The sequence below is a fragment of the Dothidotthia symphoricarpi genome, assembly GCF_010015815.1.
Source record: "Dothidotthia symphoricarpi CBS 119687 unplaced genomic scaffold P153scaffold_19, whole genome shotgun sequence".
Lineage (NCBI taxonomy): Eukaryota > Fungi > Ascomycota > Dothideomycetes > Pleosporales > Dothidotthiaceae > Dothidotthia > Dothidotthia symphoricarpi.
Genome location: NW_022985026.1, coordinates 890,574 through 906,253, shown reverse-complemented (window position 1 = coordinate 906,253; position 15,680 = coordinate 890,574). Strand labels below are relative to the sequence as shown.

General features: G+C 55.9%; 6 protein-coding genes across 6 annotated transcripts; 1 reads left to right on the top strand and 5 right to left on the bottom strand.

The window, feature by feature from the left end:
• Window positions 1–418: 418 nt before the first annotated feature.
• On the top strand, window positions 419–3,935 carry P153DRAFT_425685 (glycosyltransferase family 90 protein; the record flags this gene model as incomplete). Its single annotated transcript, XM_033672556.1, has 5 exons — window positions 419–522; window positions 718–1,156; window positions 1,209–1,769; window positions 1,836–3,811; window positions 3,881–3,935. The coding sequence occupies 5 exons, from the start codon at window positions 419–421 to the stop codon at window positions 3,933–3,935; spliced, it is 3,135 nt and encodes a 1,044-aa protein (XP_033520317.1).
• A 521-nt stretch (window positions 3,936–4,456) lies between these two features.
• P153DRAFT_324305 (uncharacterized protein) lies at window positions 4,457–5,650 on the bottom strand (the record flags this gene model as incomplete). Its single annotated transcript, XM_033665237.1, has 2 exons — window positions 5,323–5,650; window positions 4,457–5,212 (listed from the first exon to the last, which is right to left on the bottom strand). Coding segments are annotated over exons 1-2 (903 nt in total), but the record flags the coding sequence as incomplete, so codon positions are not given.
• Window positions 5,651–6,125: 475 nt separating this feature from the next.
• Window positions 6,126–8,190, bottom strand: P153DRAFT_360224 (DnaJ-domain-containing protein; the record flags this gene model as incomplete). The annotated part of the gene is made up of 3 exons (XM_033666905.1): window positions 6,126–6,208; window positions 6,259–6,302; window positions 6,425–8,190. The coding sequence occupies 3 exons, from the start codon at window positions 8,188–8,190 to the stop codon at window positions 6,126–6,128; spliced, it is 1,893 nt and encodes a 630-aa protein (XP_033520315.1).
• A 238-nt stretch (window positions 8,191–8,428) lies between these two features.
• On the bottom strand, window positions 8,429–11,031 carry P153DRAFT_389369 (Metallo-dependent phosphatase; the record flags this gene model as incomplete). Its single annotated transcript, XM_033670839.1, has 3 exons — window positions 8,429–8,508; window positions 9,921–10,754; window positions 10,845–11,031. 3 exons carry the CDS (start codon window positions 11,029–11,031, stop codon window positions 8,429–8,431), a joined length of 1,101 nt encoding a protein of 366 aa, XP_033520314.1.
• A 736-nt stretch (window positions 11,032–11,767) lies between these two features.
• On the bottom strand, window positions 11,768–12,916 carry P153DRAFT_389368 (uncharacterized protein; the record flags this gene model as incomplete). Its single annotated transcript, XM_033670838.1, has 1 exon — window positions 11,768–12,916. The coding sequence occupies one exon, from the start codon at window positions 12,914–12,916 to the stop codon at window positions 11,768–11,770; it is 1,149 nt and encodes a 382-aa protein (XP_033520313.1).
• A 747-nt stretch (window positions 12,917–13,663) lies between these two features.
• Window positions 13,664–14,062, bottom strand: P153DRAFT_389367 (uncharacterized protein; the record flags this gene model as incomplete). The annotated part of the gene is made up of 1 exon (XM_033670837.1): window positions 13,664–14,062. The coding sequence occupies one exon, from the start codon at window positions 14,060–14,062 to the stop codon at window positions 13,664–13,666; it is 399 nt and encodes a 132-aa protein (XP_033520312.1).
• Window positions 14,063–15,680: the final 1,618 nt, after the last annotated feature.

Here is a 15,680-nt window from a genome sequence, read left to right as displayed (position 1 = left end):
TCTTTCGGTTCTCGAGCTGAGACGTTATTTATAACGCTTTTTTCTTGCGAGAAGAAGGCAAGGGGAGGGGGGACTGTCTGGTGTGCTTGGTGACGGGGGGTAGTTTGTATATAGGTTGGATGGCGGAGGATTGAATCGAGTGTGTTGATCCGATATATCTGTCTGCATGCTGAGACGAGGATCTACTGACAAAGTGACTGACTGATGAATGAGATTGAAATGAAACACGAGCAACGAAACGAGACGCAACAAGACGGAAATCTACACGACAAAGCTGCTTGCAAGATTCACCACGGGGTCTGCTTTCTTATGCGTCTATACATGGCAGGATGGACGATGGGCGATCGAGATCGACCTTGTGATCTTCCCGTGTTTGGCTTGTATAGGTAGGTAGGTAGGCAGGCTGCTGTGAGACGTCATGCCTATGGCGGGCCTTGAAACGCTTGTTGCACTCTTGTGGGGATATGCGGGAGGAGAATGGAAGGGGAGGAGTATGGAGGGAGAGGAGAATGAGAGGGATTGGTGTTGGGGTGAGTTTGAGCGGCGACGATCATGTCGTTTTCTCGTGTAGTGTTGTGCGTGCAATAGATAGAGAAGAAAGAGGGAAAGAGGAGAATCATTGTCGAATCTAACCGTCCCGTGGGTTGTGAACGACCAGCACACAAAGGAGTTTAACAGTTTGAGTGGAAATACTTCACGAAAGAAATAAAAGCAAAGCCTGCGTCATGGCTTGGCAGACCCTGAATCCACGTCCACCCCTTCCACACCCAACCCGGCAACACCAATCGAGCTTCGATCAACACATGCCACACGACTCCATGCCCACCGACGAGCGCTCACCTTTTCTTCTGCTCCAATGCACCCGGCCGCGTCCCTAATAGTCGAAAAGATCGTCAGATACCACCAGCTATTCATACCGCTGCCCTTTAGCATCCTTGCGACTGTCGCAAATGTTCACACGCCCGCACAGCACTCGCTGCTCATAGCAACCGTCTCGTGGGCGCTCATATGGGTTCCGACTATATTCCTCGCGGGGCTCTGGTCACACACTGGCGGTAAGAGGAGGACACAGGGCTGGCTTGCGGGCGTATTCCTGGCCCTCTCCCTGATATGCGAGAGAGCTACTTGCGACAAGCAGGGCGTCTGGGCGACAAAGGTACTTATACATCCTGGCAAAGAGCAACATATCAGTGGCTCACACATCTCAGGGCCTCCTCCCGCTCTTTGCCGTCCTCATCTCCGAATATGAGCAGTTCTCGAAACACATTACATTACCGTCCTACTCTCCCTTCGACGAGTCGGCGCCTTCCTCAAGCATCTCTCCCGAGCCGCGGTCGCATCATGGGTCCCACCAGATATTGGCTGTCCTGACGGTGTGTGCGAGCGCGGTGCTTGCCCTCTACACCACGGCCCCAACCTCTGTTCTGGGCATCAGCAGCGCCATGTTCGCAGGTACTGGTCTGGTTCTTTTCGGAGAAGCCGTGACTGGCGCAAGGGACGACATTGCAGGCGGCAATCGTGGTTTGGTGTCCGCAAATGGGACCTTGTCTCGCCGAAGCTCCGTGAGTGGAAGCCGGAATGAGCAACGCGTGGCTGCGCTGAGAGATGTCGCGGCTGCCATGACTATCGCATGCGGCGTTGCGGCGTTTCTGATGGAGCCCACCAGAACACATGTGTCTTGGAAACCTGTGCATTACTATCACACTCTGCAACGCGTGCTGTGGATGATTCTTGCAAACGTTGTTGTGAATGTCTTGATCTTTCTCATAGTAAGTGTTCACCCACTTTATAGCCATTCGAGACTTCCCATGACATGCGCTAACAAATAAACCCAGCTTTCTCAGCAAGGGGCAGTGCACGTCTCCCTGTTGACTCTCTTTTCGTATCTATGCGCAAAGCTAGTCTTTGCAACCTCATTTTCCGGCGTTTGGTTCACCATAATATACGGGTCGTCGGCGTTGATATACCTGTCTGGCTCTTCATCTACGTCGTTTGTCGACATTCGCAGTTCCATACGGTTTAGACGCATGATGGTTGGAATTACGTTGCTTTCAACCACCCTTCTACTCTTACGAAATGCATCCGGCATGCATCATGAAATCCCACCAAGAATCACTTCTCCCTTCACCGTCATCCCTCCCGCGACGCCGCTCCAGCCCATGTCGCTCAACATGAGTCTCGGACATCCGGCTGCTCAATTGATCAATGCGGCGGAGGACAAATTTGAGAGAATGCTGAATCGTCAGTCAAAATCTTTGGCTGATGCCGTCCGTGAGTACCGCCGCAGACACGGTGTGGCACCACCTCCCCACTTTGACAAGTGGTATGAGTTTGCTGTTCGCAACGACGTTGTCATGATCGACGAGTACGACACCATTGTAGAGATGCTAGTTCCGTTTTGGGCCGTTGCGCCAGCAACAATTCGATCGCGCATCACAAAGGCTATAGGCCATGACGACAGCGCCTTGATTGGGGTGGCGATACGCGATGGCGAGATTGTCAAGATTGAGAATGGCCAAGACTGGGAACAGAGGGCGGCCGCTGGCATGATGGAGAAGTTCGTGCAGTACCTCCCGGACATGGATCTTGGTTTCAATATCCACGACGAGCCTCGAGTCGTGGTCCCCAACGACTTGCTGTCGGCGATGATTGCAAAGGCGCGAGATGAGGTTCTTCCGCGTGCTACCAAGAACAAAACGCCACGAAATGCCTTCTCGGGACGACCCGCTGAGATGAATGATGGGAAGCGTTTTACCGAGATGAGCACATCCAAGTTCAACAGATTCGCCCACCAGCAGACCTGGACGCACTCGCGGTTCTCATGTCCTTCAGACAGCCAGGCCCAAACATTCGAGGACTATGCCGCAGATAATCTCACCATGTACGCCGCCGGCCCGCTCAACTACATCTACAACTCAACAGCCTTCTCCGACATCTGCAACTCCCCGTCGCTCTCATCGACATTTGGCTTCTTCGAGCGCCCCAACGCGTTCAGCATCACCCACGAGCTCACACCCATCTTCTCCTCGTCCAAAATCTCCAGCTTCCAAGACATCCTCTACCCCAGCCCGTGGTACTGGAACGGCAACGTAGGCTACAACGAAGAGCGCGACACCGCATGGGAGAATAAGACAAACAGCCTCTACTGGCGCGGCTCCACAACAGGCGGGTTTAGTCGCAATGGCGGCTGGAGACGCCAGCACCGCCAACACATCGTCCGCCGCCTCAATGCCCCGGATAAAGCCCAGATCCTCACCCCCACACATACAGACCCAACAACCTACGCAGTAACAAACATCACCCGCCGCGCCCTCGAGCACCTCATCGACGTAAAATTCAGCCACGTCGGCCAATGCGACCCAGGGGACTGCGACGCACAGACGGAATTCTTCGACGTGGTCGAGCGCGTCGACGGCCAGGACGCGTGGTTCTACAAGCACCTGCTCGACATGGATGGGAATGCTTTCTCGGGCCGCTTTTATAGCTTCCTGCAGAGTAGGAGCTTGACGTATAAGATGGCTATTTTTCGCGAGTGGCATGCGGAGTGGCTGCAGCCGTGGGTGCATTTTGTGCCGCTTAGTCTGAGGGGGGATGAGCATTTGGATCTTGTGCGGTGGTTTAGTGGGGATGGAACGGGGGTGGGGGAGGGGGTTGTGCCGAAGAAAAACGCCAAGAAGGCGGATAAGGGGGGGAATGGGGTGACGGAGGGGGAGAGGAGGGCGAGGGTTATTGCTGAGAGGAGTACGGGGTGGCATGATAGGGCGTTGCGGAAGGTGGACTTTGAGGCTTGGTTTTTTCGGTTGTTGCTTGAGTGAGTTTTTTGCTTTGTTATACCCCTCCCCTGCTGAGCGTTGGGATGTGTGTGCTGACTGGGTGGCAGGTATGGGAGGGTTGTCGATGATCATCGTGAGGAGATTGGGTATCCTGGGCCGTGAGGGTTGGTTGGTTGGATGGTTGGGTGGGGAGGGAAGGGGGGTGGTGTGCAGCTTTGCATTTATATTGTGTACAAGGTGCTTTAACCACGTTGCATTGCGTGGAGTGCCGCTTGCTTACTCTACCTACTCTACCTATCTACCTACTTAACCTGTTCAATGCGAACGGTAACTAGCCTGAGGTGATGGCCTTGCAGCACTGCTGGGATGTGTTGGTCTGTTCTGGTCTGCACTAATCACAATCTCGGTCTCAATCTCGGTCTAAGTCAGCGGTGGATGGACATGTATATATATGTGTGTGTAGGTGTTTATGTATATAAAAGAGTTGAGATTCCAGCCCACTACGTGTTTTGCTAGTGCGATGATATTGCTGTTTTGTCAAGTGTTCATGTGGTTATTAATTCTGGGTAAGTGAGTGAGTGATGGACTTTTCCCTTCCCCTGGGAGTGTCTGTCTGTTCAAGCGAGATCGAATACATAAGCCCATGTCCCAACTCCCCTCTCCTACCTACACACCCCTCACTCCTCCGCCACAGCATCCTTCGCCTCCCCCTCCCTCTCCCCATCCACAGCCTTCCCCCCTCGTCCCCCCCTCTTCCCACCTCCCCTCTTCCTCCCCTTCCCCCTCCCCCCCCTACCAACCACCCCCTCCCACCCCCCAACATCAACAACCACCCCCTCCGGCATCACCCCCCCTTCCATAAGCACCTCCCCCCCCCTCCCCACCACCCGTTCAAAAAACTCACACCCCAACTTCCCCTCCCCATCCCCCTCCGTAAGCACAACCCCATTCTCCGACACGCCGAACGAAATCCCCGCATTGAGCGCGGCGCGGATATCGATGTATATGAGCACTGTTGCGGAGCGGCGGATGCCGGATATGACTTTTGGCTCTTCTTCTGTTTCGGGGTTCGTTGGGGTGGATGAGGGGGATAGGGGTGTAGGCAGTCCAACGGCGAAATGAATGTGGTTCCGCCCCATGGGGCGCAGGCCGCCGCTTTGAAGGATGAGGGGCCATGCGCGGTCGTGTGTGCCGTGGATTACTGTGCGTGGGATATTGTTTGCTTGGTGGGTGATGGGGGTTAGGAGGGAGGTGGAGGACAGGGGGAGGGAGTGCCCTTGGTTTGCGCGGATTAGGTAGTTGGATGGTGAGTCTGATTCTGATTCGATGGCGGGTTGGTTGAGCGGGATCATGGAGAAACGCTGTTTGTCATTCGAAGCCACCACCTCGCGAAGTTCGGGGAATGTTACGTGTAGGGCTTTGAGGCAGCGCGTGTTCAACTTTTTCATGGGAAGTCAGCAATCCATCCCACCACCATCTTTCCATATCTTCCCCCCCCCCCCCTAAAACTCCCCATCTACCAAAACCAAAAAACGAAATTTATACTCACGGCATCCCCCACATTCACATACCCGCCCTCCCCCAACTTCAGTCCCTCAGCCCCCGCCCCATGGCGCAGTAACCAGCTTACTTTTCGCGAGACCTGCTGGTCGCGGGGTTGGTTGGCGGGGTTTCGCATACCGCCTCCTCGGGCCATTTTGAGGGTGTTTGTGAGGGGTGGTTTGGGAGGAATTTTGGTATTCTGGCGGGGGGAAGTTGTGGGTTGGTTGGGTGAGATAGCTAGGGGGGTTTATGGAGGGGGTTTTATGGAGGGGAGGTGAGGTGAGGTGAGTGGATATGAGTCAGTATTTGTTTCGTTGGTTGGTTGGTGGATGGTTGGATGTTTGGATTGTGGTTCTGACTGTGACTTAGTGAGGCGAGCGCCACTATGAGTCGAGTAGCGATTAGCCAATCAGATTTTGTAGTTGGACTGCACCGCCACGTTTATACACAATGCGATTTTGAACTTGTTATTCTACGTGGGGAATGGGCTTGTGATGTTTTGGACAACGTGGGTTAGATTCGGTATTCATGGCTTTACGACCAGTCAGGCGCTTCTTGCTCATTGTTCATCGTCGGGGAGGTGGGACGATACTGCTCTTCGAGTATATACAGTTTGCTGTCTAAGAAGCTGCGTGTTTAGTCCATAATATGCTGATACCGAGTCCCAGATAGATGGACATCCGTACCTGCCTAGATAAAACCTAGTACGTAGACCATTATTGATGAACAAGGAATTCACACCATCGGCATGAAAACCACAGATTCCGTGGACAAACAGAAGCGCATAAAAAGCCCACAAACCAGCTCACATCACATCACATCAGAAGACGTAGTGGAAATCAAGTCAATCGTCATATTCATATTGATGCAAATCCATATACTAATCCTTATACCTAGCAAGAAATATATAGAAATAAATAGTCGCACACTCACACCCACTCACCCACCGACGTAACAGCAGCCCTTGCGAAACGTCGAGCGGCGCACCTTCAAAAAAAATACCAACAGAAAAAACAAACATATCCACCCAAGACCAAATCCAGGGCCAAACGCCGCAAACACGCACACACAGATATATACCCACTCCAATCCACACCTAATAAACATACGTAGCAGTCCGCCCCAGACTAGGTTTACTAGCATACTCCCTCTCACCCCTCTGGGTCCCACCCTCCTTAGGCGCCCACCTAACATCATCCGGGCCAATCTTCTTCGTATACGCGACATCATGCGGACTGAAGCTAGTCTGCCTGCGCGCATTCTCACGACGCGCATGGTCCGAGTTCATTTCGCCGTAGAGCGGGGGCTGCTGGCGGCCGCGGACGGGGGAGACGTTGCGGCTTGAGTTTGAGCGGCCCATGGGGGGCGGGGGGATGCCTGCGGTCGAGTACTGGGATTCGTGTCTGTTTGGGCCGATGGGGGGCCGGGTTAGGGGCGAGGGCGAGCGCTGGCGGTAGTGGTCTGGCTCGCGGAGCGTGGTGCGGTGCGTGCTGGCTGAGGACATGTCGTCTGGGCGCAGGGGCACGCCGCCGCTGGGGGTGGGGTAGTAGTAGTGTTTTGTCTTTGTGGTGGAGGGGTGGTCGTGCTCGGGGCTGTGCTCGGGGGTCATGGTCTCGCGGAGGGTGGAGGGACGGGCGGTTGTGTCTTTCCTGCGGGAGGATGAGGAGGGGCCGGTGGGCATGGTGGACGAGCGGGAGAAGGTGGGTGGTGGGGAGGAGTCTCCGCGGCGGTGGTCGCGTGGGAGGGGCTCCCCGCCCGTGAAGGAGCGCTGAGGCATGGAGCGCGGGAGCTGGATGTCGGCGGGCGACGAGGACGAGTGCTTGAAGAGAGGGGGTCTGCGGTCCTCGCCCCACTCGACAATCTCAGGCATGCCGCGCTCTCGTTCGCGGCCTGATGGGACGGGACGCTCCTTGGGCCGGGCAGACGACCTGCGCACAGGCTCGGGGCGGGACGGGACTTCGCGTCGAGAGGGGCCTCGCTCGCTGGTGTAGTAGTCGCGCGAGGCGGTCCTCACAGGCGAGGGGCGGATCTCAGCCTGCACGTCAGCGCGCGACCGGTGCTGGTAGCGGAGGGCCTCCTCGGCCTGCTGGCTCAGCTTGCGCGACGTCGAGTCGTAGCGCGAGTCCTCGTACGACCGCCGCTGCTCCTCGACCTTGCGTCGCGCCTCGGCGGCCTGGGTGCGCGCCTCCTCCTCGGCACTGCGTCGATTGCGTGCCTCTTCTTCAGCGTTGCGGCGCTTCCACTCGGCCTCGTAGCGTGCCTTCTCGTCCGACGACTCGCTCTCCACCGAGACAAACTTGCGGTCTCGGCGGTCTTCGCGGTCGCGCGTCTTGTTGCGGTCGGAGCGCGTGCGGTCGGGCGTGGGACGGGCAGCCCTCGCGCTCGATTCCTTTTCAGGGCGGGCAGCGCGCGAGGGCGGGCTGGAGCGGGCGTAGGCGTCTTCGCCGTCGTACTTGCGGCGGCCGTCATAGTAGCGGTCCTCATCAAAACCGCGCGACGGGCGGCGCTCCTCGGTGGTGTAGCGCTGGGAGGAGGTGTTGGCAGGGTAAGCTCCACTCGACGCGCGGCTGTCGAAGCGGGTACTCTTCGTATCCGTATTCGCAGCCGCGCCTGTTCGGGCGAGCTTCTCCTTGCGCAGCTGCTCCAGCTTCAGCTCGGCCTCGTAGGTGCTGCGGCGGTCGTCGTCGCTGAGCACCTCGTAGGCCTGCTGGATCTTGTGGAACTCCTCGGCCTTTTGCTCCTTCAGCGCCTCGTCCTGGACTTTGTCCGGGTGGCAGCTGAGCACCAGCTTGCGGTACGTCTTCTTGATGGTGGCGGCGTCGGCGGTGCGGTCGACGCCCAGGGCGGCCCAGTGGTCGGGCAGGGGGGAGGCCATGGTTGGGGTGCAGCGTCAAGACGCGTGCGCGGGTGTTATAAGGGCGCGGCGGGTGGCGGACACGGTGCCAGACACATGCAAGTGATACGACGGGACACGGCCAGGCGATACGGCGGCCAGACGCTTCTGTGGCGGAAGCACGCGGCCGGGTGTGGCTGACGGTGTGGCAACAAAGCAAGTAACAGGCAGCAGGCAGCAGGACAGCAATGGGCAGACGTGGACGGGCACGGGGGTCGCTTTAACGAGCGTCGTGGCAGTCGGGACGATGACGGGCGTGCTGGCGAGCGTGCTGGCCGGGTTTGCGGTGCGGCGGTGTCCCTGCTATGGGGTGAGCTGACTAAGGCGGAGCAGCTCTCGTGCCTGGCGACTAGAAGGCCGCAGAAGGTCGTGGCAAGGGCTTGGCGCGTGAGAGAGCGTCGTGCCAGACAGTCTTGCCGTGCTCTGGCGAACAGCGACGCTGGATTGGTCTTGTTGACTGCTGCGAGCAACAGATGCGGCCTCGTGGCAGGCGTTGGCCGAGCAGCGCAGCGCCTGAAGGGGAAGTCGGGGGAGTTGCGGTGAGGGGGCGACGTCACCGATGCAGCCAGTGTCGACGCTTGCACACCCGACGGGAAGACAACAGTGAAGATTACGGAGGGACCAAGTAGATAGGTAGGTAGATGAAAAGAGTCCAGATATAAACACCAGCAAGAGCACAGGGCGAAGAAGCAAGTCAGCCTGCGGGTGCTGGGCGACTATAATGGGCTCTGCAGCCGTCTGACAATACGTCCCTAACCTCGGGGCCTCACGTCTCCATTCAGGCCTGCCTGCAACCGCTTCACGCCATAGGCACATGCATCATCACGCACGCTCAGGGCGCCAGACCTCATCTCTCAGCTGCCTGGCCCGACTCGGGTCGCCAGCCACGCTCACCTTGCATCGCGCGATTCGCTCCGTGCATGCTAAAAAGTCACGAATCCAATCGCGCCGTGAAGCGTCCACATGGTCTTGTTTCGAAACCCACTGCCCGACCCTCCTCCGATAGGCACGCTGTGCATCATCGAAGAACCTGGATCCCGTCTTCCAATCACCCCCGCCGTAGCAGCCAGAGTGGAGAGACTTGCAAGTGATGCTGCATAGACGTGACCTTGCGAGAGAGAAAAAAATGAAGCATCGCGCCATAACCGTCACCGCCTGGAAGCCGTTGAATCGATCAATCCGTCAGTCAATCAATCACTTGAGACCAAAAGTCCCGCAGTCACAAGTCACGAGCCTGGCCCTGCAACACTTGTGTATTTTTCCACTCCCCCTCGCTCGTCCTCCTCCGTCCCTGAACACTCCCTCCTTGTTCTTGCAAGGATAACCTTCACCCACTTTCGCGCCGATCAGGGAGATTCGCGCGGTTGCGTCGCCAGCTTTGCTCATTTCGATCCGTCCCGCTGCCTGGCACTGGTCCAACCCACGCGTCGACTAATGCGGGGGATGAAAGCGGGGCAGCCAGCGAATCGCGGCTTTCCTCTCCATCATCGCCAGGTCCTCTAACGTGTCCAACGTGGACGTTTGGGATTGAGCAGCACAGCCTGACTATGCATTGGTAGGTAGAGAACAGGAGATTTTCCAACCACGTACATAGTGAGGTCATGGCCGTTTGTTGTTGTGAGTGGGTGCATGGATGGATGGATGCAGGTGATGCAATGCAATGACTCCACCAGAACCAAACTCAACGATTATGCAAACTACTACCTACCTACCTACCACAGGCAGCTCCACGTCAACAACAATCGGTTTCTGGAACCCGCCTGTCTTCCCACCAACACGTGGGCCCAGCACTGCAGCATTAACCATGACCGTCTCGCGCCTCTCGCATCCGAGTTCGCGCTCAACGCCGTTCGTGTGGCGTAGTATGCGCAGTGCCTCACTTTGCCCCAGGGCGCCATCAGCAAGGCTCTCCATCTCCACCACATCAGCATCAGCAGTAGTCATAGCCATAGTAGCACCAGGCTGAAGGACCTCCTCCTCCTCCGCCTCACCACTCCCCCGCCTCGCAGAAACACGCACCCACTCCCCCCCCCGCCTTCTCGTCGCATCCACAACCGACAACCTCCCATTCCCCTCCCCAGGGTCCCTCCACCTCTCCACCTGCAACCCATCCCAAAACACCCTCTCCACCCCCCTCCCCCCATGCACATGCCCACAAACCCCCAACCACGGCCTAACAACCCCCAGTCGCCGTCCCAACCCCCCACACCCCCTCCCCCCATCAACAAAGCCCCGCGCAGGCGTATGCGTAACAACTACATCCGCATCCCCCGGCATGGCATCCCATAGCTGCGCCGCATCAGAGTCGTCGTACTGGAACGCCCATTCCCTGCCCCCAGGCGCAAGCGGCGAGTACGGAGACCCGAAGATTTTGACCCGCACGCCGGATGAGAGATGGATTGTTGTGGAGGAGTGCTCGAGGTAGGTTATTCCTCGCGCGTTGAGGAGAAGATTCCTGCATGCTTGCGGGTTTTGGGGGGAGGGCCATTTCCAGCCCCCGGCGGCGCGGGCGTGGAAGGGGGCGTCGAGGGGGATGTCGTGGTTTCCTTTTGTGTTGTTAGCTATCCCATCACATATCTTCTATTTCACTTCACTTCCCCAGCCCGTCCGTTGTTGTTGTATATATGAGTACATACCGCACACCACAACACGCGCCTCAAACGCACACCCACTAAGCCACGCCACGCTCCGCTCTAGCTCCGCGTAACTCCCCTGATTTGTTAGGTCGCCGGCGTGGATGAGGATGTCGCCTGCGGGGAGTTTGGGCGTGGTGTTGTGCGTGTCGGATATGCATACTATGCGGATTTTTTTGAGGGGGGTCATTGCTTGAGATATGTGGTGGAGGTACAGGTGAGATTGGATGGTTGGGGATTTGGATGGATGGTTGGTGGAGTAGGGGAAGTGGAGTAGGGGAGGGGAGGAGTCAGAGGTGGAGATGGATGGCTACGTCATACCCCGTTGTGTTTGTTGGATGTAGTGTAGAGTAGTGTAGTGTAGTGTAAGGTAGGGTAGTGTAATGTAGTGTAAGGTAGGGTAGTGTTTTATGTTGTCGGACTTGCTGTGCTTGTCTTTGTCCTTTTCTGTATCTGGATCTGTACATCGTTTATATCCAGGAACAGTCATAAGCATAATCGGAATCGTATCTGCATTTTGCCACCGATTGACCGATGGACCGATTGATAGGATACACGGGTGCTGATCTTGTCCTTTTTGTTTTGATATACAGTCAAGTCAAAGCCGAGTCGAGTGTGTATAGTGGGGTAGAATGCGGGGACATAGTTGAGTTGATATAAAGTTCACACGGCGGAATTTTTTTTTAAGGACAGATAGTGTAGCTAGGTAAACTGATATCCATCTGTTCTATCCTGTGATGTGATCCGATGAGAGGATATATCGATACCCCATTTAAGATGGTATGTTTTCCGAGTCTCTAGTTATGGATGTTATGGTGTTGGATTTATTTGGCACTGCCGTAAAGTCTTTGTTTCATGCTTAGTTGATTGATATTCGTATCATACTGAGTAGCTTATTTTATATCAAAGTCCGACTTCGAATATGACTACTCCCGCCCACGAACCGCACGAAGAGACTCTTCAAGCGCAGCAAGTTCGCTCACAGCTTCATCCCTCTGCCTCTCAGCTTCATCCCTCTGCCTCTCAGCTTCATCCCTCCGCCTCGCAGCAGCAGCATACGTCGCATCAAGCGTAGGCGTAGGCACCGTCTCACTCCACCCTCGCTCCATCCTCGCTTCCCTCCTCCTCCTTCTCCTCCTCGCCTCCCTTATCCCCGCCATGGCTTGCCTATGCATCGCCGCATTCGACGCCATATCCCTCTCCATCGCAGCCGCCATATGCCTCGCCATCGCGTCCCTGCTCATCGGCCCATTGGACACGATATTCATCGCCAGCACCGCCGCCGCCGCCGCATCCCGGTCCAGCGCTGCCTCCTCGTCCTCGTCCTCGTCCTCGTCCTCGTCCTCGTCCTCATCCTCATCCTCATCCCACTCCGAATTCACATCGTCAAGCGCCGTCTCCCCCGGCCCATCCCCAACCCCCACAAGCCCAAACTCAGCCACCGCCCTCGTCCTCGCCATCGGATCCCTCCTCATCGCCGCATCAACCATCGGAATATCCTCGACCACATCCGTCCCAACAAACTGCGTCCAATACACCCGATCCTCACTGCGCTCCCAAGTCTCCGCATCCGCGAGGAAAAGACTCATCCGCCCGCTCTTGATCCGCGCATACGTGTCGAAGCCCTGCGAGCGCATATAGTAGCAGAAGCGCAGCGCCTGTTTTGCGGTGGGCGACGGGGTCCCCAGCGCAGCAGTCAGGCGGCGCGCGATGATATGTGGGAGTTGGTCTGCGGCGCTTAGGTCGAACCAGGTCAGCAGTTTGCGCTGGGCTGTGATGTAAGCGAGGGATTTTTCGGCGCGGGGGGTGGCGGCGTCGGTGTAGGGTGTTGCGGGGAGGACGGGGAGGAGGGTTATGGCTGGTTTTCTTCTCGTGGGGGAGGGCGTGCTGGGGAGCTTGTTGGTGTATATGTGGGGTGGGATGTTGTGGGGTGGGGATGTCAGGATTGCTGGGGCTGAATGACGCGAGTGCGGGCTTCCAGGAGGTGGTGGGGGGACGTCTGGTTCGAGGGTTTGTGTGGTGGGATTGGAGATGGGTTGCGCTCCAGGCGGGCGGATGGTCCAAAACATCTCCATATCTTCATTGGATGAGTTACCGCCTCTCACTTCGAAAAGGAGGCCGTCGAGCGAGCTTAGTTCCAGCGGGAAATCTGATAATCTGTGCTATTGATCGGGTTGAGGGGATGGTGGTGGGGGGTCGCCGCTGGGATTGGACATGATGAGCGAAAGTGTGGTTGTTTCGAAAGATATGTTTGGCTGATAAACGATAGACGGTTGAAATGATATGAATGTGTGGTGTGAGAAGTGTGGAGTTGATGATGAGAGAAGATGTTGGATGAGAGCGCCAAGAGGCTGTTCATGGCGTGGAAGAGAAGGCGCAGAGTGCTCTTACCTCGTGTGATCGCTACTCAGGTAAGGGTGACTGTACATGATCGCCTTCGGGGCTACGTCGTATGAAAATGAAAAACTAGTCCTGGACATTGCTTGTCACGACTACTAAGAGATGGGAGAAAACTGACTTGGCTCGAACAGACAACAGCGGAGCAAGACTTACACAAAATCGATGGAGTGTAAAACATGACAAGCGAGAAGCCGAATCCTCAGGACTAGCACGATGAAAGCACCTAAATACGGCCACACTTTTCACGCAGTCGACGAGACAACGGTGAACCCGATAGCACTGTCGTCAAGCACTCCTATAGCTCTTGCGCGAGGAGTACAGAAGAGATTGAGCCTGCCAAACTAGCCAAGATAAATATATCATCCCACACACAGTCACCACTCAACAGCACACACCAATTACCACACCTTGCCTCTCCCCGCCTAATAATTTTCCATCCCCAGATTCACGATACTATCCTCCCCAGGATCCCCACGGATCTCCCCTAGACCCTTGATCCCAGCATTAAACCCTCTCGCAGCCTGCCCACTACTAAACTCAAACGCCACATTCCCCATATGCGCTGTACGCACACGTAGCAACCCCTCAGGCATGGGCAGGTACACCCATGTCTGGGGCAAATCTGGCAGGATGCGACCTTGCTTGCAGCGCAATCGGAAGAGGGCTGCGTCTTCGGCGGAGGTGAAGATCAGGACAGGCTCGAGGGGTTGGACAGAGAGAAAGGCGGAGAGGAGTTCGACGGGGCGGTTGGCAAGGAAAGCAGAGAGAAGTTCGACAGGGGTTTCTGAGTGGAGAGCGGAGAGGACTTCGGAAGCGGACATGATGGTGGGTTGGGCGGACAGAGGCTGTTCGTGTTCGTGAATGCAGCGCGCTCGGCTCGACTTGCTGACGGGGTTCTAGCGTCATCAATCGCCTCGGCTCGGCTTTCGTCAGCAGGCGTTGATGCAGCTGACTGACAACTGCAATGATTACAACTTCGCCTCTAGAGAAGTTCCTCGAATAACCATAACAACAAACTGAGATACCACTTTGAGTTCTAGCGTGTTGTCCCTGGCAACGCGTTCGCCTTCTTTAGGTTACCATCGTCAAGGCACACTAAAAGCCAAAGAGTAGAATTGGCTGAGGAAATGTCTGAACCAAGGTTTGTTGCGCGATGAATGGATCGAGGCGTAGACACCTGGTCTTTCCTATGCGTTTTAGGCGAGACTGTAGATAAAGTCGTAGTGAGGGAGCACAAAGGGAATGAGTAGAAGAACAAGACAGAGCCACTTGTTAGGTCGAGGAATACGAGATTAGCGTTTCTGTGAGGGCGGTTTCTGTGTATGTTCAGCGACTTTTACTCTCGAGGTAGCATTTTGCCACATTGTGTAAAGCAGAGTCGTTCCGAAACATTAGGCGACCTGATTTGAATCTACAAAGCTGGACATGATAGATAGTCCAGGCAGTACTGCGCTGTGCTGAATCAGCATACATAAAGGGGCACGTAGATACATAAATGAACAGAGAAATCGTTGGCCGGGATGTATTGGTGGGTAGTATGTGTTGCTCTTTGTCGACATAATCTTGGGCGCAAGGGGTGCGTTTGTAGCGCATACTGTAGTCTCCTTCAAAGAATGAACCATGCTCCGCGTTTCTTCTTTGAGAAGCGACGCTTTTGCGAAGGCAATCTAAAGACAAGTTTTGTCAAACTGTAAACGTGACGAATGGCTTACACTCAGGAGGGTCTAGGGTTCCATGGTATAGATGTTTGGGCCCGAATGCAGCCTTGTGGTGATGATGTATTACTGCAAATCGCCAGATAGATGAGATCTCGAGATAAGGGCAGAGAGACAAGCATTGTGCCCAGGTGCGCATCGGAGCGGCCTAGAACCCAGCACAGCTGAACGCATGACTGGTGATCGACTGTGAGGCTGTGGGATTCAGGAGACGAGTGTGGTCTCAAAACACGAAGTCGAAGATCTTGCGTACGCGCTAGTCACAGCCGCAGATCAACGGCCAAGCGCAAGTCTGAAAAGACGCGTTCGCGACGCGCGGGGACCCGTTTGCATCTGGCCGTGGGGACTCCTTTCAGCAATACCGTTTGACGCGTCGGAACGTCGGAGCAAAAGAGAGGGAATGTGCTGCGCGTTTGCAGCTGCTGGTCTGTGCTAGAGATGGCGACTATGGGCGTCCCCAGCCTTGCAAGCCACGGTACATAGTACCAAGCTGGCTGTCAGCATGGAAGCCTGTCAGCTTCATGATGAGATCCGCAGATTCGTAGTAGCGAGACGGAGTCGATGACGTGTACGTTGCTGACTGAATGCGAAGACAAAGGTCCAACGCATACCAAAGGGCCATTTCAAGCAACGCAGGCTGCTGAGATTGACGAAGAGTGACTGAACAGCGTGTTGCACGATGGCGATGGATGCGGCTAGTGCTACTTTTTAGGCCACATTGCAC